Source organism: Schistocerca gregaria, chromosome X, assembly GCF_023897955.1.
Source record: "Schistocerca gregaria isolate iqSchGreg1 chromosome X, iqSchGreg1.2, whole genome shotgun sequence".
Lineage (NCBI taxonomy): Eukaryota > Metazoa > Arthropoda > Insecta > Orthoptera > Acrididae > Schistocerca > Schistocerca gregaria.
This window is the reverse complement of record NC_064931.1, coordinates 830,451,897-830,469,824: the sequence shown is the minus strand read 5'-3', so window position 1 is coordinate 830,469,824 and position 17,928 is coordinate 830,451,897. Positions and strand designations below refer to the sequence as shown.

General features: G+C 38.9%; 1 protein-coding gene across 2 annotated transcripts in view; it reads left to right on the top strand.

Moving 5' to 3' along the window:
• LOC126299334 (uncharacterized) overlaps positions 1 to 17,308 on the top strand; it is an 864,357-nt gene extending 847,049 nt beyond the window's left edge. For both annotated transcript variants that reach the window (XM_049991164.1, XM_049991163.1), the window contains exon 34: positions 14,076 to 17,308. In XM_049991164.1, coding sequence (XP_049847121.1) covers positions 14,076 to 14,168 — 93 coding nt within the window. In that variant the 3' untranslated portion in view covers positions 14,169 to 17,308. The remainder of the gene's footprint in view (positions 1 to 14,075) is intronic.
• Positions 17,309 to 17,928: the final 620 nt, after the last annotated feature.

Sequence of the window (17,928 nt, the reverse complement as noted above, 5' to 3'; positions counted from 1 at the left end):
TATAGACCTATGTTAATATATGTTAACAATGTTAACTGATATTTTCCGACGTCTGCAACACACTGTGTACCATCAGATCACATGGAATAGATAAATAAATAAATACCTGTGGGAATGCACAATTAAACTCAAGTTCAATGAAAGCTTTTGGTGGCCAGTCTTCTGACATTCAAGGTCAACTACTTAATTCAGCATGTGTAATCACACTTTATGACAAAACAAGCAATCTCAGGAAAATAACAATATTCAACATTAGTTTAAATGTGTCATGCATGTTTAAAAAAAGCCTCATTCTAAAATTTGATAAATAACTAATTTGCTAGTATGTTCAGAAGATACAAATCCCAGTACACTTTGTGGTGGTACTGACTTGCATTTCATAGTCACATGAAGAAGCACCAATCTTGATCACCTCAAAGCTGAAAGTTTAAATGAGTATCAGATGGTGTTTGCATAACAATGTACACAACACCATATTTTAGATAACTTCACCACACACATTTATTGCTTTTCAAAGTTCAGTCATTAATTTTGGTGATCTGTTTATATTACAAAAAATATTCGCACAACTATCCAAAAACAAGGCCCACAATTACAATGGTGAAGTTACTTGTTCTATTGTAGTACAAAATAAACAGTTCACATTTATGCAAAACCATCAAAGGTCACAATTAACACTATCTTGCATGGGTTTATAGAAGAAGATCACATGGTAGTAGTTCAATTACGTCAGTCACTAATGAGATTCACCATTCTCAATGGTCCCACAACCTGATGACAATTACATTACACAGTACTTTTTGATTCAACAAATGTCAATGAAATTATCAATTCATTCAAATTACAAAATTCACTTAAAAGTAGTTAAAAATTACAGTTTTTGAGTTCTGCATTGACCGGTATGCAAATCTTCATGTACAGAATGGACATGTATGTGGCACGAGCCAACACTGAAAGCACACATGATCATAGACATTACTCGTGCACTTCCAATCCATGGACTGGCAGTTTTGGTTGACAGATGACTGCTTCTAGACAGGTGTAAGAACAAACTCATTTTGAAAACTGCATTATGCTTTAAAATTTGTCAATATTGGATTTTACTGTTTATGATGAACTATACGAAGTAATGTGATTTTAATTTATAGAAAATGTTGTTGGTCAAAAATTTAGAAACATACACTCCTGGAAATGGAAAAAGGAACACATTGACACCGGTGTGTCAGACCCACCATACTTGCTCCGGACACTGCGAGAGGGCTGTACAAGCAATGATCACACGCACGGCACAGCGGACACACCAGGAACCGCGGTGTTGACCGTCGAATGGCGCTAGCTGCGCAGCATTTGTACACCGCCGCCGTCAGTGTCAGCCAGTTTGCCGTGGCATACAGAGCTCCATCGCAGTCTTTAACACTGGTAGCATGCCGCGACAGCGTGGACGTGAACCGTATGTGCAGTTGACGGACTTTGAGCTATGGCGTATACTGGGGGCATGCGGGAGGCCGGGTGGACGTACCGCCGAATTGCTCAACACGTGGGGTGTGAGGTCTCCACAGTACATCGATGTTGTTGCCAGTGGTTGGCGGAAGGTGCACGTGCCCGTCGACCTGGGACTGGACCGCAGCGACGCACGGATGCACGCCAAGACCGTAGGATCATACGCAGTGCCGTAGAGGACCGCACCGCCACTTCCCAGCAAATTAGGGACACTGTTACTCCTGGGGTATCGGCGAGGACCATTCGCAACCATCTCCATGAAGCTGGGCTACGGTCCCGCACACCGTTAGGCCGTCTTCCGCTCACGCCCCAACATCGTGCAGCCCGCCTCCAGTGGTATCGCGACAGGCGTGAATGGAGGGACGAATGGAGACGTGTCGTCTTCAGCGATGAGAGTCGCTTCTGCCTTGGTGCCAATGATGGTCGTATGCGTGTTTGGCGCCGTGCAGGTGAGCGCCACAATCAGGACTGAATACGACCGAGGCACACAGGGCCAACACCCGGCATCATGGTGTGGGGAGCGATCTCCTACACTGACCGTACACCTCTGGTGATCGTCGAGGGGACACTGAATAGTGCACGGTACATCCAAACCGTCATCGAACCCATCGTTCTACCATTCCTAGACCGGCAAGGGAACTTGCTGTTCCAACAGGACAATGCACGTCCGAATGTATCCCGTGCCACACAACGTGCTCTAGAAGGTGTAAGTCAACTACCCTGGCCAGCAAGATCTCCAGATCTGTCCCCCATTGAGCATGTTTGGGACTGGATGAAGCGTCGTCTCACGCGGTCTGCACGTCCAGCACGAACGCTGGTCCAACTGAGGCGCCAGGTGGAAATGGCATGGCAAGCCGTTCCACAGGACTACATCCAGCATCTCTACGATTGTCTCCATGGGAGAATAGCAGCCTGCATTGCTGCGAAAGGTGGATATACACTGTACTAGTGCCGACATTGTGCATGCTCTGTTGCCTGTGTCTATGTGCCTGTGGTTCTGTCAGTGTGATCATGTGATGTATCTGACCCCAGGAATGTGTCAATAAAGTTTCCCCTTCCTGGGACAATGAATTCACGGTGTTCTTATTTCAATTTCCAGGAGTGTATATGGCCACACAGTGAGAATCCCTCTGTTTATATGAATGAGACCCATAATGAAAATTAGAATGAACTACATGAAATTATTAATTGTTGTTGTTGTTGTTGTCTTCAGTCCAGGGACTGGTTTGATGCAGCTCTCCAAGCTACTCTATACTGTTCAAGCTTCTTCTTCTCTGAGTAACTTCTGCAACCTACATCCTTCTGAATCTGTTTAGTGTATTCATCTCTTGATCTCAATCTATGATTTTTACCCTTCATGCTTCCCTCCAATACTAAATTGATGATCCCTTGATGCCTCAGAACATGTCCTACCAACCGATCCCATCTTATAGTCAATTTGTTTTACAAATTCCTCTTCTCCCCAATTCTATGCAGTACCTCCTTATTAGTTATGTGATCTACCCATTTAATCTTCAGCATTCTTCTGCAGTACCAAATTTTGAAAGCTTGTATTCTCTTCTTGTCTAAACTATTTATTGTCCACATTTCACTTCCATACATGACTACACTCCATACACATAATTTCAGAAAAGCCTTCCTGACACTAAAATACATAGTCAATTTTACACATTTCTCTTCTTCAGAAATGCTTTCCTTGCCATTGCCAGTCTGCATTTTATATCCTCTCTACTTCAACCATCATCAGTTATTTTGCTCTCCAAATAGCAAAACTCATCTAGTACTTTAAGTGTCTCATTTCTTAATATAATTCCCTTAGCATCACCTAATTTAATTTGACTACATTCCATTATCCTCATTTTGCTTTTGTTGATGTTCGTCTTATATTCTTCTATCAAGACACTGTAAATTCTGTTCAACCGCTCTTCCAGGTCCTTTGCTGTCTCTGACAGAATTACAATGTCATCAGCAAACCTCAACGTTTTTATTTCTTCTCCATGGATTTTAATTTGTACTCCAAATTTTTCTTTTGTTTCCTTTACTGCTTGCTCAGTATGTAGATTGAATAACATCGGAGATAGGCTACAACTCTATCTCTCTACCTTCCCTGTCATGCCCCTTGACTCTTATAACTGCCATCTGGTTTCTGTACAAATTGTAAATAGCGTTTCATTCCCTGTCTTTGGCCCCTGCCACCTTCAGAACTTCGAAAAGAGTATTCCAGTCAACATTGTGAAAAGCGTTCTCCAAATCTACAAATGCAAGAAATCTAGGTTTGCCTTTCCGTAATAACTCATAGTGTCAGTATTGTCTCATGTGTTTCAACATTTCTATGGTATCCAATCTGATCTTCCCGAAGGTCAGCTTCTACCAGTTTTTCCTTTCATCCGAAAAGAATTCTTGTTAGTATTTTGCAGACATGACTTACTAAACTGATATTTCAGTATTTTTCACACCTGCTTTCTTTGAGATTGGAATTATTACATTCTTCTTGAAGTTTGAGGGTATTTTGCCTGTCTCACACATCTTGCCAGCTATGCATAATTTCCTGTTTAACTGACCTATCAGTGTATTTGTTATATTACTGATATCTTAGCAGTATATTTTACAGCAGATTTAATGGCACTTTAAAATATTGTGTACCTTTGTGTGAATATTTGCTGAAATTTGGAAATAGTTTTTCAGATTTTAAGTATGCACTATACCATTTGGAATGTTTTTAAAAATTTTGATTACCTGTGAATTGAAATGATGACATATGGAAAGTTCTGGTTGAGAATTATGAATTATTTAAGAATGAAGGAGACAGCTCACCAAAGCCAGAAGCGCTGCATCATCAAAAGGTACACAAACCAAAGGTACAGACCTTTGCTAGCTTTTGGAATGAACTACCTTTTTCAAGCTTGAAGGAAAAACATGCACATGAACACACACACTCACTCACATGCACATACCTGTCTCTCTACATTGTGCTCAGTTGACTCCCAGCTATTGCCTGGCTCACAGTGAGTGTACTGGGATGAGCTGGGCGTGTGGAGTAGGGTGAGGTGAGAGATGGAGAGAGGTGGGAGGCAGAGAAGGGTTTGGGGAGAAGCTGGTGTGAGAGTGGGGAGCTATCTGTGGCACAGCTAGGGTGCAGATAGAGGGGGCAGGTGCCTGACGGATAGGCACACGGTTACAGTCTAGGGCAACTACCTGACACGAATTGGGCAGGGTTGCTGGTGCAAGGGATGGTGTACACACACACACACACACACACACACACACACAACACACACACACACAACACACGCACACACACATGCACACACAGATGGTAGTGGGGGACATCCAGATGGCAGCTTTTGGTGGCCAGTCTTCTGACATTCAAGGTCAACTACTTAATTCAGCATGTGTAATCACACTTTATGACAAAACAGGCAATCTCAGGAAAATAACAATATTCAACATTAGTTTAAATGTGTCATGCATGTTTAAAAAAAGCCTCATTCTAATTTGCTAGTATGTTCAGAAGATACAAATCCCAGTACACTTTGTGGTGGTACTGACTTGCATTTCATAGTCACATGAAGAAGCACCAATCTTGATCACCTCAAAGCTGAAAGTTTAAATGAGTATCAGATGGTGTTTGCATAACAATGTACACAACACCATATTTTAGATAACTTCACAACACCAATGTGGAACACTGTACAGTGGTTGCAGCAGAGCTGTTATATAACATGGCTGCTTTCACAGGTGGCCTGGCCTCTGACAGGGTTAGGATAAGCCTGTGAGAGAACTGGAGTAGATGCTCTGAGTGAGTGGTTTGGGCAGGTCCTGCATCTGGATGTTACACAAGGGTAGGATCCCTGTGACAGGGGACTGGGGGTGGAAGTGGCGTAGGGATGTTCTAGGATGTTGTGGAAGTTGGGTGTGTGACGGAACTCCACTTTGGGAGGGGATGGAAGTTTCTTGGTAGTTTCAGGCATGATGATAGATAATCAAAGGCCTGACCAGGAGATGGTTCAGTTGTTCCAGTCCTAGTTGGTATTGGGTAACAAGACAGGTGCTTCTTTGTGGTTGGTTCTTGGGATGGACATGAGAATCAGGTGTGTGGGAGGGATATGGTGTGGGAGAACTGTTTATGAATTAGGTCTGGAGGGTATTGCCTATCTGCAAAGGCCTATGCGAGGCCTTCAGCATACTGGGAGAGGGAGCTCTCATCACTACAGATTCATCTGCCATGGGTGGCCAGGATATATCTGAGGAATTTTTTACATGTGGAAGGGGTGGCAGCTGTCAAGTTGCAGGTACTGTTGGTGATTCATGGGTTTGATGTGGACCGAGTTGTGGATGGAGCCATCTGAGAGGAGGAGATTGACATCTAGGAAGGTGGCATGATGGGTGGTGGAGGACCAGGTAAAGTGGATGGGAGAGAAAGTATTGAGATTGTGGAGGAATGAGTATAAGGTGTCCTTGCCTTGGGTCCAGATTATAAAGATGTCATCAATAAACCTGAACCAGACCAGGGGTTTGGGGAAGTTAGGAATGTTTCCTCTAGGTGGCCGTTGAAGAGGTTGGCACATGGGGTGCCATGTGGGTGCCCAAGGCTGTGCCACAAATTTGCTTGTATGCATTCCCTTCAAGGGAAAGTAGTTATGTATTAGGATGTAGTTGTTCAAGTGTACTAGGAATGAAGTGGTGGGTTTGGAATCTGCAGGGCATTGGGAGAGAGAGTGTTTAATCACTGCAAGGCCATGGGCATGAAGGATTTGGTATATAAGGAGAAGGCATCAACAGTACAGAGTAGGGACCTGGGAGGTAAGAGTGTGGGGATGGTGGAGAGCCAGTGCTGGTATCCTCCATGTGGGAGGCTAGGGTTTGGACAATCAGTTGCAGATGTTGGTCAACAAGGGGTGAGATTCTTTCAGTGGGGGCACTGTAACCTGCCACAATGGGGCACCCAGGATTGTTCGATTTGTGAATTTTGGGGAGCATGTAGGTGGGTGTGTGGTCTGTTATTTAGGTGAGTAGGGAGATGGTTTCTGAGGAGAGGTTGTGGGAAAGGCCTAAGGATTTCAGAACTGATTAGAGGTTATGTTGGACTTCTGGGATGGGGTCAGTCTTGCAGAGTTTTTTTGGTGGACGTGTCGGACAACTGGCAGAGGCCCTCTGCCAGGTAGTTACTCTGGTTCATGACAACAGTGGTGAAATCCATTTTTAAGTTGTGTAGGGCTTCTGCTGAAAGGTTGCTGTTCTTAGGGAGGAACCTGGGCAAGGATGGTGAGGTCAAGTTGGAAGTTACGAATTCCTGGAAGGTGACTAGGGGATTGTTAGTCAGGCATATTGGAGGGTCACAGTTGGATGTGTTATGAAGTGGGGCAGTCAGGGTTCAATGTTGGGATTGAATTGGCTTTCGCTGGATTCATAAGTTCAACATGGTTAAAACTGGGAGTAAGGCTGACTGTGAAGCCTTTGGATAGGACTGAAACTTCTGTGAAGTGAGGATTTTGGTGGAGAGGTTAACAACAGTGTTCTCAGATTGTTTTGGCTCTGAATTTTGTGGAGTGTTAGTAGGGGTTTTGGAGGATGTGGGAGGTTGAAAAGGTCAGCCGGGCAGGGTCTAGGTGCTATGAAGGGTTGATGAGGAGGAATACTGTTGGCAGGTTTGGGACTGAATAGTAGTGCCCCAAGGTGGGGGTAGGATGTGAGCAGGATGGATAACTTGTGGAGGGGTGTTTGGAATGTTCTTCTAGGTGTTGATGTGTAAGGATCTCAGTTTGGGTGCTGAGGTGTATATAGTTGGGATTGCATAGTACCAGTATTTTGCTGAGGAAATAGTGGTGGCTCAGTTATGCCTGTGCCACAGAGACATGTTTTTGCAGAACCACGTTTGTGAGGGAAAGGGCTGGCAGAATCTGAAAAGGTTAAGGTTATTGTGGAAGGAGGGGTGGGATCCAGAAATAGAGATTTTTATGGTTAGGCCATTGGGGTGGGGGGTGGGGGGACATTCTGTGGCTTAGGCAGCATTTAAGAAACAGGATGTGGGAGAGGGTTTTGGCTACAGATAGAGAAATTTTTCGAACTGATGCAGATAAATAGAGCAGGTTCCCATTGTGGAGGAGGGGGGGGGGGGGGGGGAGGGTTAACTGGGGAAAGAATTTGGCATTGAAAATGGCTAATAAAGGTGTCAGGTGATTGCAGGGGGAGTTGAATCACATTGGCAGGTGTAAGGATTGAAAGGAATTGTGATGGGGACAGAGAGTAGTATTGTGACTGAAGTATATCTTATCATGCTTGACATATTGTCATGCACACACAATAAATTTGATTGCCCATGATTTATCATCACACATAAGAGATAAAAAGAAAACAAGAACAGGCAAATTGGGAGCAATATGTGAAGGAGGGAAGAATTTTGTGTTGCTAGAAGTGTGTTATGCTGTTATTGGGAGTCACATGGCACATGGAGTTGAATGCATGGCTGTCATAACAGATGCGGCTGTAAAAACAGGCTGTAACAAAAGTCGCATGTGACCACACGTGTCGTGGCCATTATGGAGTGTGTTAGATTAGATTAGATTAGATTAGTTTTCGTTCCATAGATCCGTGTTGAGGAGATCCTTGTGGATGTGGAACATGTCATCTTTTTTATATTTTATTTTTATTTTTTTTAAGCTGACATAACAATACTAATAGTATAAATATATACAACACATCATTTGTTTCTATTAAAAAATTCGTCAATGGAGTAGAAGGAGTTGGCCACTAGTAAGTCTTTCAGGCTCCTTTTAAACTGATCTCTATTTGTAACTAAATTTTTTATGTTTGCTGGCAAATTATTAAAGATGAGTGTTCCTGAGTAGTGGACCCCTTTTTGAACTAAAGTAAGTGCTTTTAAGTCCTTGTGCAGATCATTTTTGTTCCTGGTATTGTATGTATGAACTGAGCTGTTTGTTGGAAAAAGAGATATATTATTTAGGACAAATTTCATTAAGGAGTAAATATACTGAGAGGCAGTAGTTAGTATACCCAGTTCCTTGAAGAGGTTTCTACAAGACGTCCGTGAGTTTACTCCACAAATAATACATATTACACGCTTTTGGACTCTGAAAACTTTTGTTTGACTTGAAGACTTACCCCAAAATATTATACCATATGACATTATGGAATGAAAGTAGGCAAAGTATGCAAGCTTTTTCACTTTTATGTCGCCTATGTCTGCTAACACTCGAATTGCAAATACAGATTTGTTAAGGTGTTTCTGCAGTTCTGTGGTGTGCTCCTCCCCCCTGAATTTATTATCAAGTTGTAATCCCAGAAATTTAAGACTGTCAACCTCTGCTCTTCTTCGTACTTTATGCATATGCTGGGTGGAAACTTCTTACCGGTTCTGAATTGCATATAGTGAGTCTTTTCGAAGTTTAATGTCAGTGAGTTGGCTTTAAACCATTTATTAATATCCATGAAAATATCATTAGCAGATCTTTCTAGAACTGCACTCGACATACTATTTATTGCAATACTTGTGTCATCTGCAAACAAAATGAACTCTACTTCTGGCAGTGTAACTGATGAGAGATTATTAATGTACACAAGAAAAAGCAATGGCCCTAAGATGGAGCCTTGTGGGACACCACATGTAATTTCTTCCCATTCTGATGATGACTGATGACTTAATTCACTAGTCCCTTGCACTGACACCCTTTGTTTCCTGTTAGCAAGGTATGACTTGAACCATTTTGCAGCACTGCCCGTGACACCATAGAATTTTAATTTATTTAAAAGGATGTTGTGGTTTACACAATCGAATGCCTTTGACAAATCACAGAAAATACCTGCTGCTTGTAACTTGTTATTTAATGAATTAAGTACATTTTCATTGTAGGTGTAAATAGACTTTTCGATATCAGAACCCTTCAGAAATCCAAACTGTGTTCTTGACAATATGTTATTTGTGGTCAGATGGTTGAGAAGGGCAGAAACATAAGAGAAAGAAATGGACAGACAATAGAGTGGGAACTAGATAAAGGAGACAGTAATAAAGGATGGACAACATGAGGTTTGGATTGAGGAGAGCCACTAGGCAGTATAATAAGGTATAAAAAGTTCTGGTTGAGAATTACAAGCTATTTAGGAATAAAGGAGATGACTCACTGAAGGGCAGAAGTGCTGCATCATCTATAGGTACACAAACAAAAGCTATAGAGCTTTGCTAGCTTTCAGAATGAGTGCTTCTATCTCATGCCCTAGTCTGTGAAATCACGTGCCCAGCCATCTGCCACAAGCCCCCTCTACCTGCACTCCCAACTAGCCCACAGATGGATTCTCACCCTCCTACAAACCGTTAGACACTTCCCCCCAACCTCTTCCCTCTCCCCTACTTCTATCCATCCCTTACCCCACCCCACACTGCACCCTCACCTAACCCAACCCTGCACCCCCACATCACCAGTGTACACTCAACATTGCCAAGCAAGAGCTAGCAGTCGACTGAGCACAATATAGTGAGAGTGAGTGTGTGTATGTGTTTGACTGCATGTTTTTCCTTCAAGCTCGAAAAAGGCAGTTCATTCCAAAAGCTAGCAAAGCTCTGTACCTTTTTTTTTTTTTTTTTTTTTTCATACTTATCGATGACACAGTGCTTCTACATTTCAGTGAGTCGTCTCCTTCATTCATTAATAATCTGTGAATCAAAATAGATTTGTAAGAGTATACATTACCACAATATTCATTAAACAAAATGTTTAGATTTTATCATTAAATAAAACATATTTATCTCTTGCCCCATCCAATTTGCATTATACCTCAAGCTTTCAGTATTGTCCTGAATTGCCTTTCATGTATTGTGGTAATCTAAATATTATATGGTGAGGAATGCTGTGTGAACATGCCAAAAAGACTAGAGATAAGGTCAGTGACACAAGTATATGGTTACTTGAAGCTCAACGCCATTAGATTAGATTAGATTAGATTACATTAATACTTGTTCCATAGATCATGAATACGACACTTCGTAATGATGTGGAACGTGTCAGGTTAATAAAAGATGTCTGTACAAGAAATTACATTACACAAAATATTGCATGACACTAATGATTAAGTTTTTTTTTTTTTTTTTTTTTTTTTTTTTTTTTACTTTATATCTAAAAATTCAGCCAATGAGTAGAAGGAGTTGTCATCTAGAAATTCTTTTAATTTATTTTTAAATGTTAGTTGGCTATCTGTCAGGCTTTTGATGCTGTTTGGTAGGTGCCCAAAGACTTTTGTGGCAGCATAATTTACCCCTTTCTGTGCCAAAGTCAGATTTAACCCTGCATAGTGAAGATCATCCTTTCTCCTGGTGTTATAGGTATGCACACTGCTATTACTTTTGAATTGGGTTGGATTATTATCAACAAATTTCATAAGGGAATATATATACTGTGAGGTTACTGTGAGGATCCCTAGATCCTTAAATAGATGTCTGCAGGATGACCGTGGGTGGGCTCCAGCAATTATTCTGATTACACGTTTTTGTGCAATGAATACTTTTCTACTCAACGATGAATTACCCCAGAATATGATGCCATACGAAAGCAGTGAATGAAAGTAGGCATAGTAAGCTAATTTACTGAGATTCTTATCACCAAAATTTGCAATAACCCTAATAGCATACGTAGCTGAACTCAGACGTTTCAGCAGACCATCAATGTGTTGCTTCCAGTTTAACCTCTCATCAATGGACACACCTAAAAATTTTGAAAATTCTACCTTAGCTACAGACTTCTGTTTAAATTCTATATTTATTACTGGAGTTTTGCCATTTACTGTACGGAACTGTATATACTGTGTTTTATCAAAATTTAAAGAGAGTCCGTTTGCTGAGAACCACTTTTTTTTTTTTTTTTTTTTTTTTTTTTTTTTTTTTTTTTTTTTTTTTTTTTTTTTTTACGTTCGCTGGTTAATATCTTGTGTCAAATTATTGATTTTAAGTTAAAAGTTGTTCTATTCAGGATGTTCCCTTTCGAAAACCACTCTGATATCCTCCCAGTTGTTGGTCTAAAGTTACTGCTGCTCTATCCACGAGAATTACTGATAATACTTTGTATGCCACTGGCAGAAGTGACACGCCTCTGCAATTACTAACATTTGGTTTGTCTCTATTTTCATGCTGTATGTGGCTTAATGCTTTTTTCGACTCTTTTGGAATCTTTTCAATTTCCGAAATGTTTTCAAAAAGCAATTGTAGAGCATTTAAAATCTTTAGTTCTGATAATTTCAGTAATTATACTACAATGGTGTCTTCACCAATTTCTTTGTTGTTTTTGAATGTTTTGATGGCTTCATGACTTTCCAGTTCTACTGGTGGGAAATATTCCGCCAGATTGCGTGGTTTTTTCTGGAAATTCCCATTTAACTTTTGGAACAAGCTATGTTGGTGGAAAATTTTCCTCCAGATTATGCGGTATTGGTAGAAATTCCAATTTAACTGTCGGAACAGGAAAGTTTGAGCCTGGCAAAAACTACCCCAATATTTCACAGTTTCCTTTGTTATATAATCCTATATATCGCCATTTCCATCTTTGAAACAAATATTTGGTGCTTGATCGACTTTAAGAATATGTTTAAAAGTTAGGTAAAAATTTCTGCAGTTTTCTTGTATTTCCATAAACTGAATTTTAAAAGGTTCATTTGAATTTCTGGATTATTTTTTATGTTTCTTTTCCGTTTTAACTGAATATTTCAAAGTGTTCTTCCATTTCTCACTCACAATGTCTTTTCCTTATTTTTGGTCAATCCTAAATTTCTCTCTGCTGCTTTAATTGTTTATTAAATCGTATTTTAATCTCATCAGAACATAAACCATGAAATATATGCATCTGTGATTTCTCTGCCTGTGACAGCATTATACCATATGCTTGCCAATTGTTTGATTTACCCCTTAGAAAGGAAAATCCCAGGGAATTACTGGCTCTCAGTTACTTGCTCATCATAAAAGTGGTACATGCAGACTTGAAAGCAAGACTTTTTTTTTACACAGTTCTACATGAGAAGAAGTAAAAAATATGGAAGCCAAGGACATCATCAACGGAGACTAGCCATAAGTCTATTTGGCTCATTCTTGTTACCACTAATATTTCTTTAATACTACTGAGAAAATTCCTCAGCATCCTGTTAGATCTAGGTATCAGTTCGGAGACACACCACTGGACTATCCAGTGTGTCATGGTTTTCTCCTTCTGTATAAGTGGAAGTCGAATGAAAACAAAAAAGATGGAAACAGTTAAGTAACATGTTTATTATTTCAAAAGTAATCACAATAACTTTTAATGCATTTATCCTATTGTGAGGTAAGATGGTCAATGCCTTCATGGAAAAATGTTTGCAGTTGCCTACGGAACCATAATTGTACCCAGGTGTGCACCGCTTCGTCTGAAGTTGACAGCCATGAATGTCCATCTTCAGGGCTCCAAAAATATGGAAGTTGCATGGTGAGGTATTGCATCTGTATGGGCTCCCCAGTGAAACTTCTGCAGTGTAATCAAAACAACTTTGCCAGCTTAAGGGCTACCCACATGTTGTAAAGGTTATTTCAGTTATGCTGCAGAAGTTTCGCTGGGAAGTCCTTACACATCCTCCATAGAGCTGTGATCTCTCATCATGAAATTTCCATATTTTTGGAGGCCTAAAGATAGGCTTTTATGGCCATCGCTTTACTTCAGATGAAGTGTTGCCCACATAGACATGCTCATGGTTCTGTAGGTAATTGCAAACATTTTTACATGAAGGCATTGACCATTTTGCCTCACTACGGGATAAATGCATTAACAATAATGGTGATTACTTTTCAAATAATAAACAGTTTACTTACCTTTTTCCATCTGCCTCATTTTCATTTGACTGCCCCTCATAAGTGTAGTCACGCCAACTTCTGCATTTTTCTTCTTCTAATTAATGAGTAAACTGTATTGCACTAGGTTGTTAAGAGCTTCAAAGTATGTCCAGGATCTGCTAAGTTCAACATTCTGCATTTGAAAAATGTCAGTGAATAAACTGTATGTAGTACATGAAGAGCATGACAGTTATTTCAAAACTATATATGTATGTAATGATTTTTTCACTGGTTTTGCAGATTCAAGCATATATTTATAACACTAATTTTAGGGTAACAATGTGTAACTGTATGGTGGCTTTCATTGAAGCTGGTAGCAGTTACACTTTCTTTTGTGTTGGAACATGTATAGCGTTCTCTGCAATATTGTTATTTGAATTGTGGAATCAAAATATGTGAGGTCCAATTTATACTTACTATCTGTGCATGCCTAATATTTTACCCATAGAAATATTCTGTAATCCTGCAGTTCAATACACAAATAACTTCATTTTGCTGATTAACTCTAGAACAAAACTTGTACTAATCATTTTCAAGTTTATATATAATCTTTAATATGTGTGTGCATAAGATGCAAATTTGGAGCTAAGTTTCTGTATTTAATGCCATTTCCTGATGTTATTTTTACCAGTTGACTGTTGTACGTCAGTATGTTCTCTTTTAAGTAGCAGCAATATTTTTTGTGTCTTCTACATTAATTGCAGTTTTTTATCCCCAGTGTGACCAACTGGCAGAAGATTCCTCAAGTAAAACAGCAGAAGGAAAACATATGAGCGATGAAGATCACCACGAAAAGAAAGCCACTCATTAAGTCATAGTGTCTATGAATATCTTATTGTGTTTTTTAAAATTCTAAATGTTGTGTCAATGTGCTTTTCTTTAATCTAAATTTGAAGATTACTGAAATTTTGTTGAGTCTGAGTTAAACTGTCAATTGTTAGAACACCTGCTTAGCCATTATACAACATTCCATATTAGTTTTCAGCCACTGTGTACCATAAATATAGTTGATATTACTTGATATATTGGGTGCTATATGTGTAAAATGAGTGTTATATGTGTTTACTGACTGTTCTACAAGTGAAAACGCATTCTTGGTGAATGAAGGGTGCTGACACATGCATGTTTAATGTATGGTCCACAACATTAGTAGTATGAAGAAGTGTTAGATATCTATGAATTGGTTCATTGTGATCTGCTGTTGGCTCATTGCCAGAAAACTTTAGTAACAAGTGTAATGGGTGTTAAGTCAATGAGACCAATTTCTGTTTAATAAATGATGTGGTCATCTTGAGCAGATATTACCATGTGGAAGAGGGAAGGACAATTTCATTGTAATACCTTGAGTGAGAGCTATTTTATCCCCAAGATTTTATAGTGGTGCGGGACAAGACAAGAGTCTAAGGCAAGACAAGTGTGTTCGAATCCATAAGTTGGCATTTTATATATTGTTGTGGTACTTACGGAGAGAGGGGAGTTACTAGTCTGTTACAACTTACGTGGCTCACTTAAAAGAAAAACTGAAGATTTGCAACTGAAGCAGTGGCTTTGCTGATGGATTAAATACTTCATCTTTGATATGTACCTAAAACAAAGTGTTCTTTTCCTGCTATTTACTTTGAAACACATTTTGATATTGAACAGATTTTAAATTCCAATACTACTTTAATGTAACTAACATCAAAGTAACATAACTTCCTCAGTGTATTTAGTTACTATTTGTAATGACAACATTGAAAATGTTGCACTTGTTTCATTGGAAATATTTGGTACTGTTACTCTCACAAATATTTAATTTCATTGCTATCTCGAACATTTGGTGTTGTTGCTCTTTTGCTTCCTTGTTTGCCCATTTAACATTGGTACACAAAAACAAGTACTGTAATAATTTTTACACCTGTCAGAAAATTTAAATTGTAATTTGCTTGTTCAAATATCAAGCTCAGGTAATTTCATAGGGATTGTATTGCACTAAATCTCTGTGAGACAGTATATCTAATGCCATAATACAAAATTTATGGACTGCAACTTCCATTGACTTCTGGAGTGAACACTTTTATACAAGTGTCCTATGTATTATGTAAATAGCAGGATATGGCTAGTTGGGGATTTGAAGAAGAAGTCGAAAGAGGGTGACAGCTGAATGTTTGCTTTCATTGTGACCATTCATTTTTATACTTGTAGTTGAAGATTGGCTTGTACCCTACAAGAGGTTTATTTCAATTAATTTCCTAAGACACTAGTTCTCAAAAATTTTGAAAGTTTAATTTAAAAACTTAAGACTCATTAAAACTGGAAGCAGCTGCATGTGTACACAGTGTGCTTTGCCCAATAGAATTTTGTAATGTCAGACTCCCTACAACACTTGACACATAGTTTTTGAGGTTTACTTGCTCCCTGTGCACTGGTTGGTTTGTTGCAGACATGAGCAACTATTCTTGTGATTACATACATGTGCCATTATAATCATATCTGTCTCACATCATTGTATTGCTCCCCCCCCCCCCTCCCCCCTCATATTTGTATTTTTCATGAGACTGATCACACATGAACATATGTTCCTAGCCAAAATCAGGTAAAGTCTAAGTTTCTTCAGAAATTTTCTATACTTGCCAGCTGTATTCTGTTCAGAAATTAGGTGGAGATCTGCTCTGGTAGTGGGGGAGTAATTACACTCTGTCTCCAGTACATTAAAAGAATTTATTTTTATTCAGTACAGGAAGTTTTTATGTGCTCGTAATTTCATTTTGTGGTGATAGGAAAAAAAAAACTTCTATTGTTTTGATAGTTATTACTGTTGATCTATGTCTGGAGAGAGTGGGTAACACAGATTGGGTTAAGTGATTGTATGACACTGTAATGATGATGTGATAACACTTTCATCAGGCTCAAAGCTGAAACATATTGTGTCCTTGTGTACAGCATTTGTGGGTTTATTGGTTCTTCAATCCATTTCAAAACCTCCACTTCAAATTATCTTAGTGCATAGTACGTCTAAACCGAGTGAAACATGAACAAGTTTTTAGTCTTGCAAGCTTAGCATCAAACCGCATTCCGTTGAGCTGTAGATATGTTTGTCACATAACTGTTAATGTTGATCAGCAGTCTGCACATAATATTTCATTAGAAAATGATGTTATGTGAGATACAAATTTCTGTGTCTAAATTCCAGTAAAATGAAGATGAGGTTTTGTTTTTGTTACATTATCATTCACTCATTTATTCAAACATTTATTCAAAACTAATAATTGTATGGCTGGGGAAGTTATAGGTTAATTCACTACTGGAAATGATATTATTTCAAATCACAACTCACAGTAACAGCTCTTGTATCAAACATTTCTAATGTACAAAGAAGTGTCACAAAATTAACATCTTTAGCTGAGATGCAACTGTTCCCACAGTACCTTCGCTATTGTGCCAAAGACTCCATGCAGTATTTACTTCAAGCCTCTCTCCATGTCTTGTGGAATGTTACATATGTTCATGTTTTATTGACTGTGAGAATAATAGCTGATTTTAATTTCTAAGTACTCAGGAGATGCCAAAAATGTGCTCATATTTAAATGAGATTAATGTTTTGTGTGACCTGTAGTATCAAAATAATGTGCTCATATTTAAATGTGATTGATGTTCTGTGTCACCTGCAGTATCAAAATGTATGAAATATGTTCATTATCTCATGTAGTATATTCTTAAGTTTGTTTTATGTATGTTTTAGTAGGCCTAGAATTCATTTCATACAGAAATTTATTCAGGTCTGGGAAGTATAAAAAGAAGACTGTATTTTTCACTTATAAATTATGAAATTATGGAAATCAAGAACTGCATGAATATTGCATGTGTTATTTGCATCATTAATTTTGTATGTAAATGTTTATAAATTTTGGATGTTGTATAATCATGTATTAAAGGATTTTCATAATGAAATACATGTATTTAATATCTGAATCAAACATTGCTTTCTTTAAAGGGTTCCTTCCAAATTAGACAGGTGCTATGAACAATAATGACAGTGTGTGCTAAAATCATTGTGCAAGATTCAAAAATCATTTTTTCTGTGGTTCTCAGCGGGATGTACCCAATTTACATACATAACATTTATAAGTTGCTGTATTGATAACTGTTTACAAGTGCTTGTTGTTTCCTTATGAGTTTTTCACTTACAAAAATGAAATTTAGCAGATAATGTTTAGTAAGTGAGAGAAATGGCACAGAAGAGCAATGGAGTAATGGAAGAGTGTTGGAAAGAAAAATAAAAAATGGATGGAGAGAAATAACAACTCAGTATGTAGTCATAGGAACAGATAAAATATTTTAGAAAGGTTGATGGGGCTTGGGATGGTTGCAATCAAACTGGAGAGAAGATCTGTTGAAACTGCGTAAATAATGAAAAAGTACAAGACAGTTGAGGGTTAAGCAGTTTCAGCCATAGTCTTCAAAGGAAATGACTTATGCTGAACAGCAACTGAATTAGAGGTAGCTAATATCAAGGTGCCACTGATGTTGGCAAGTAGTACACCATATGATAAATAGATGGAAGCTGTGGATAGCTGGAGTGGGCAGTGGTT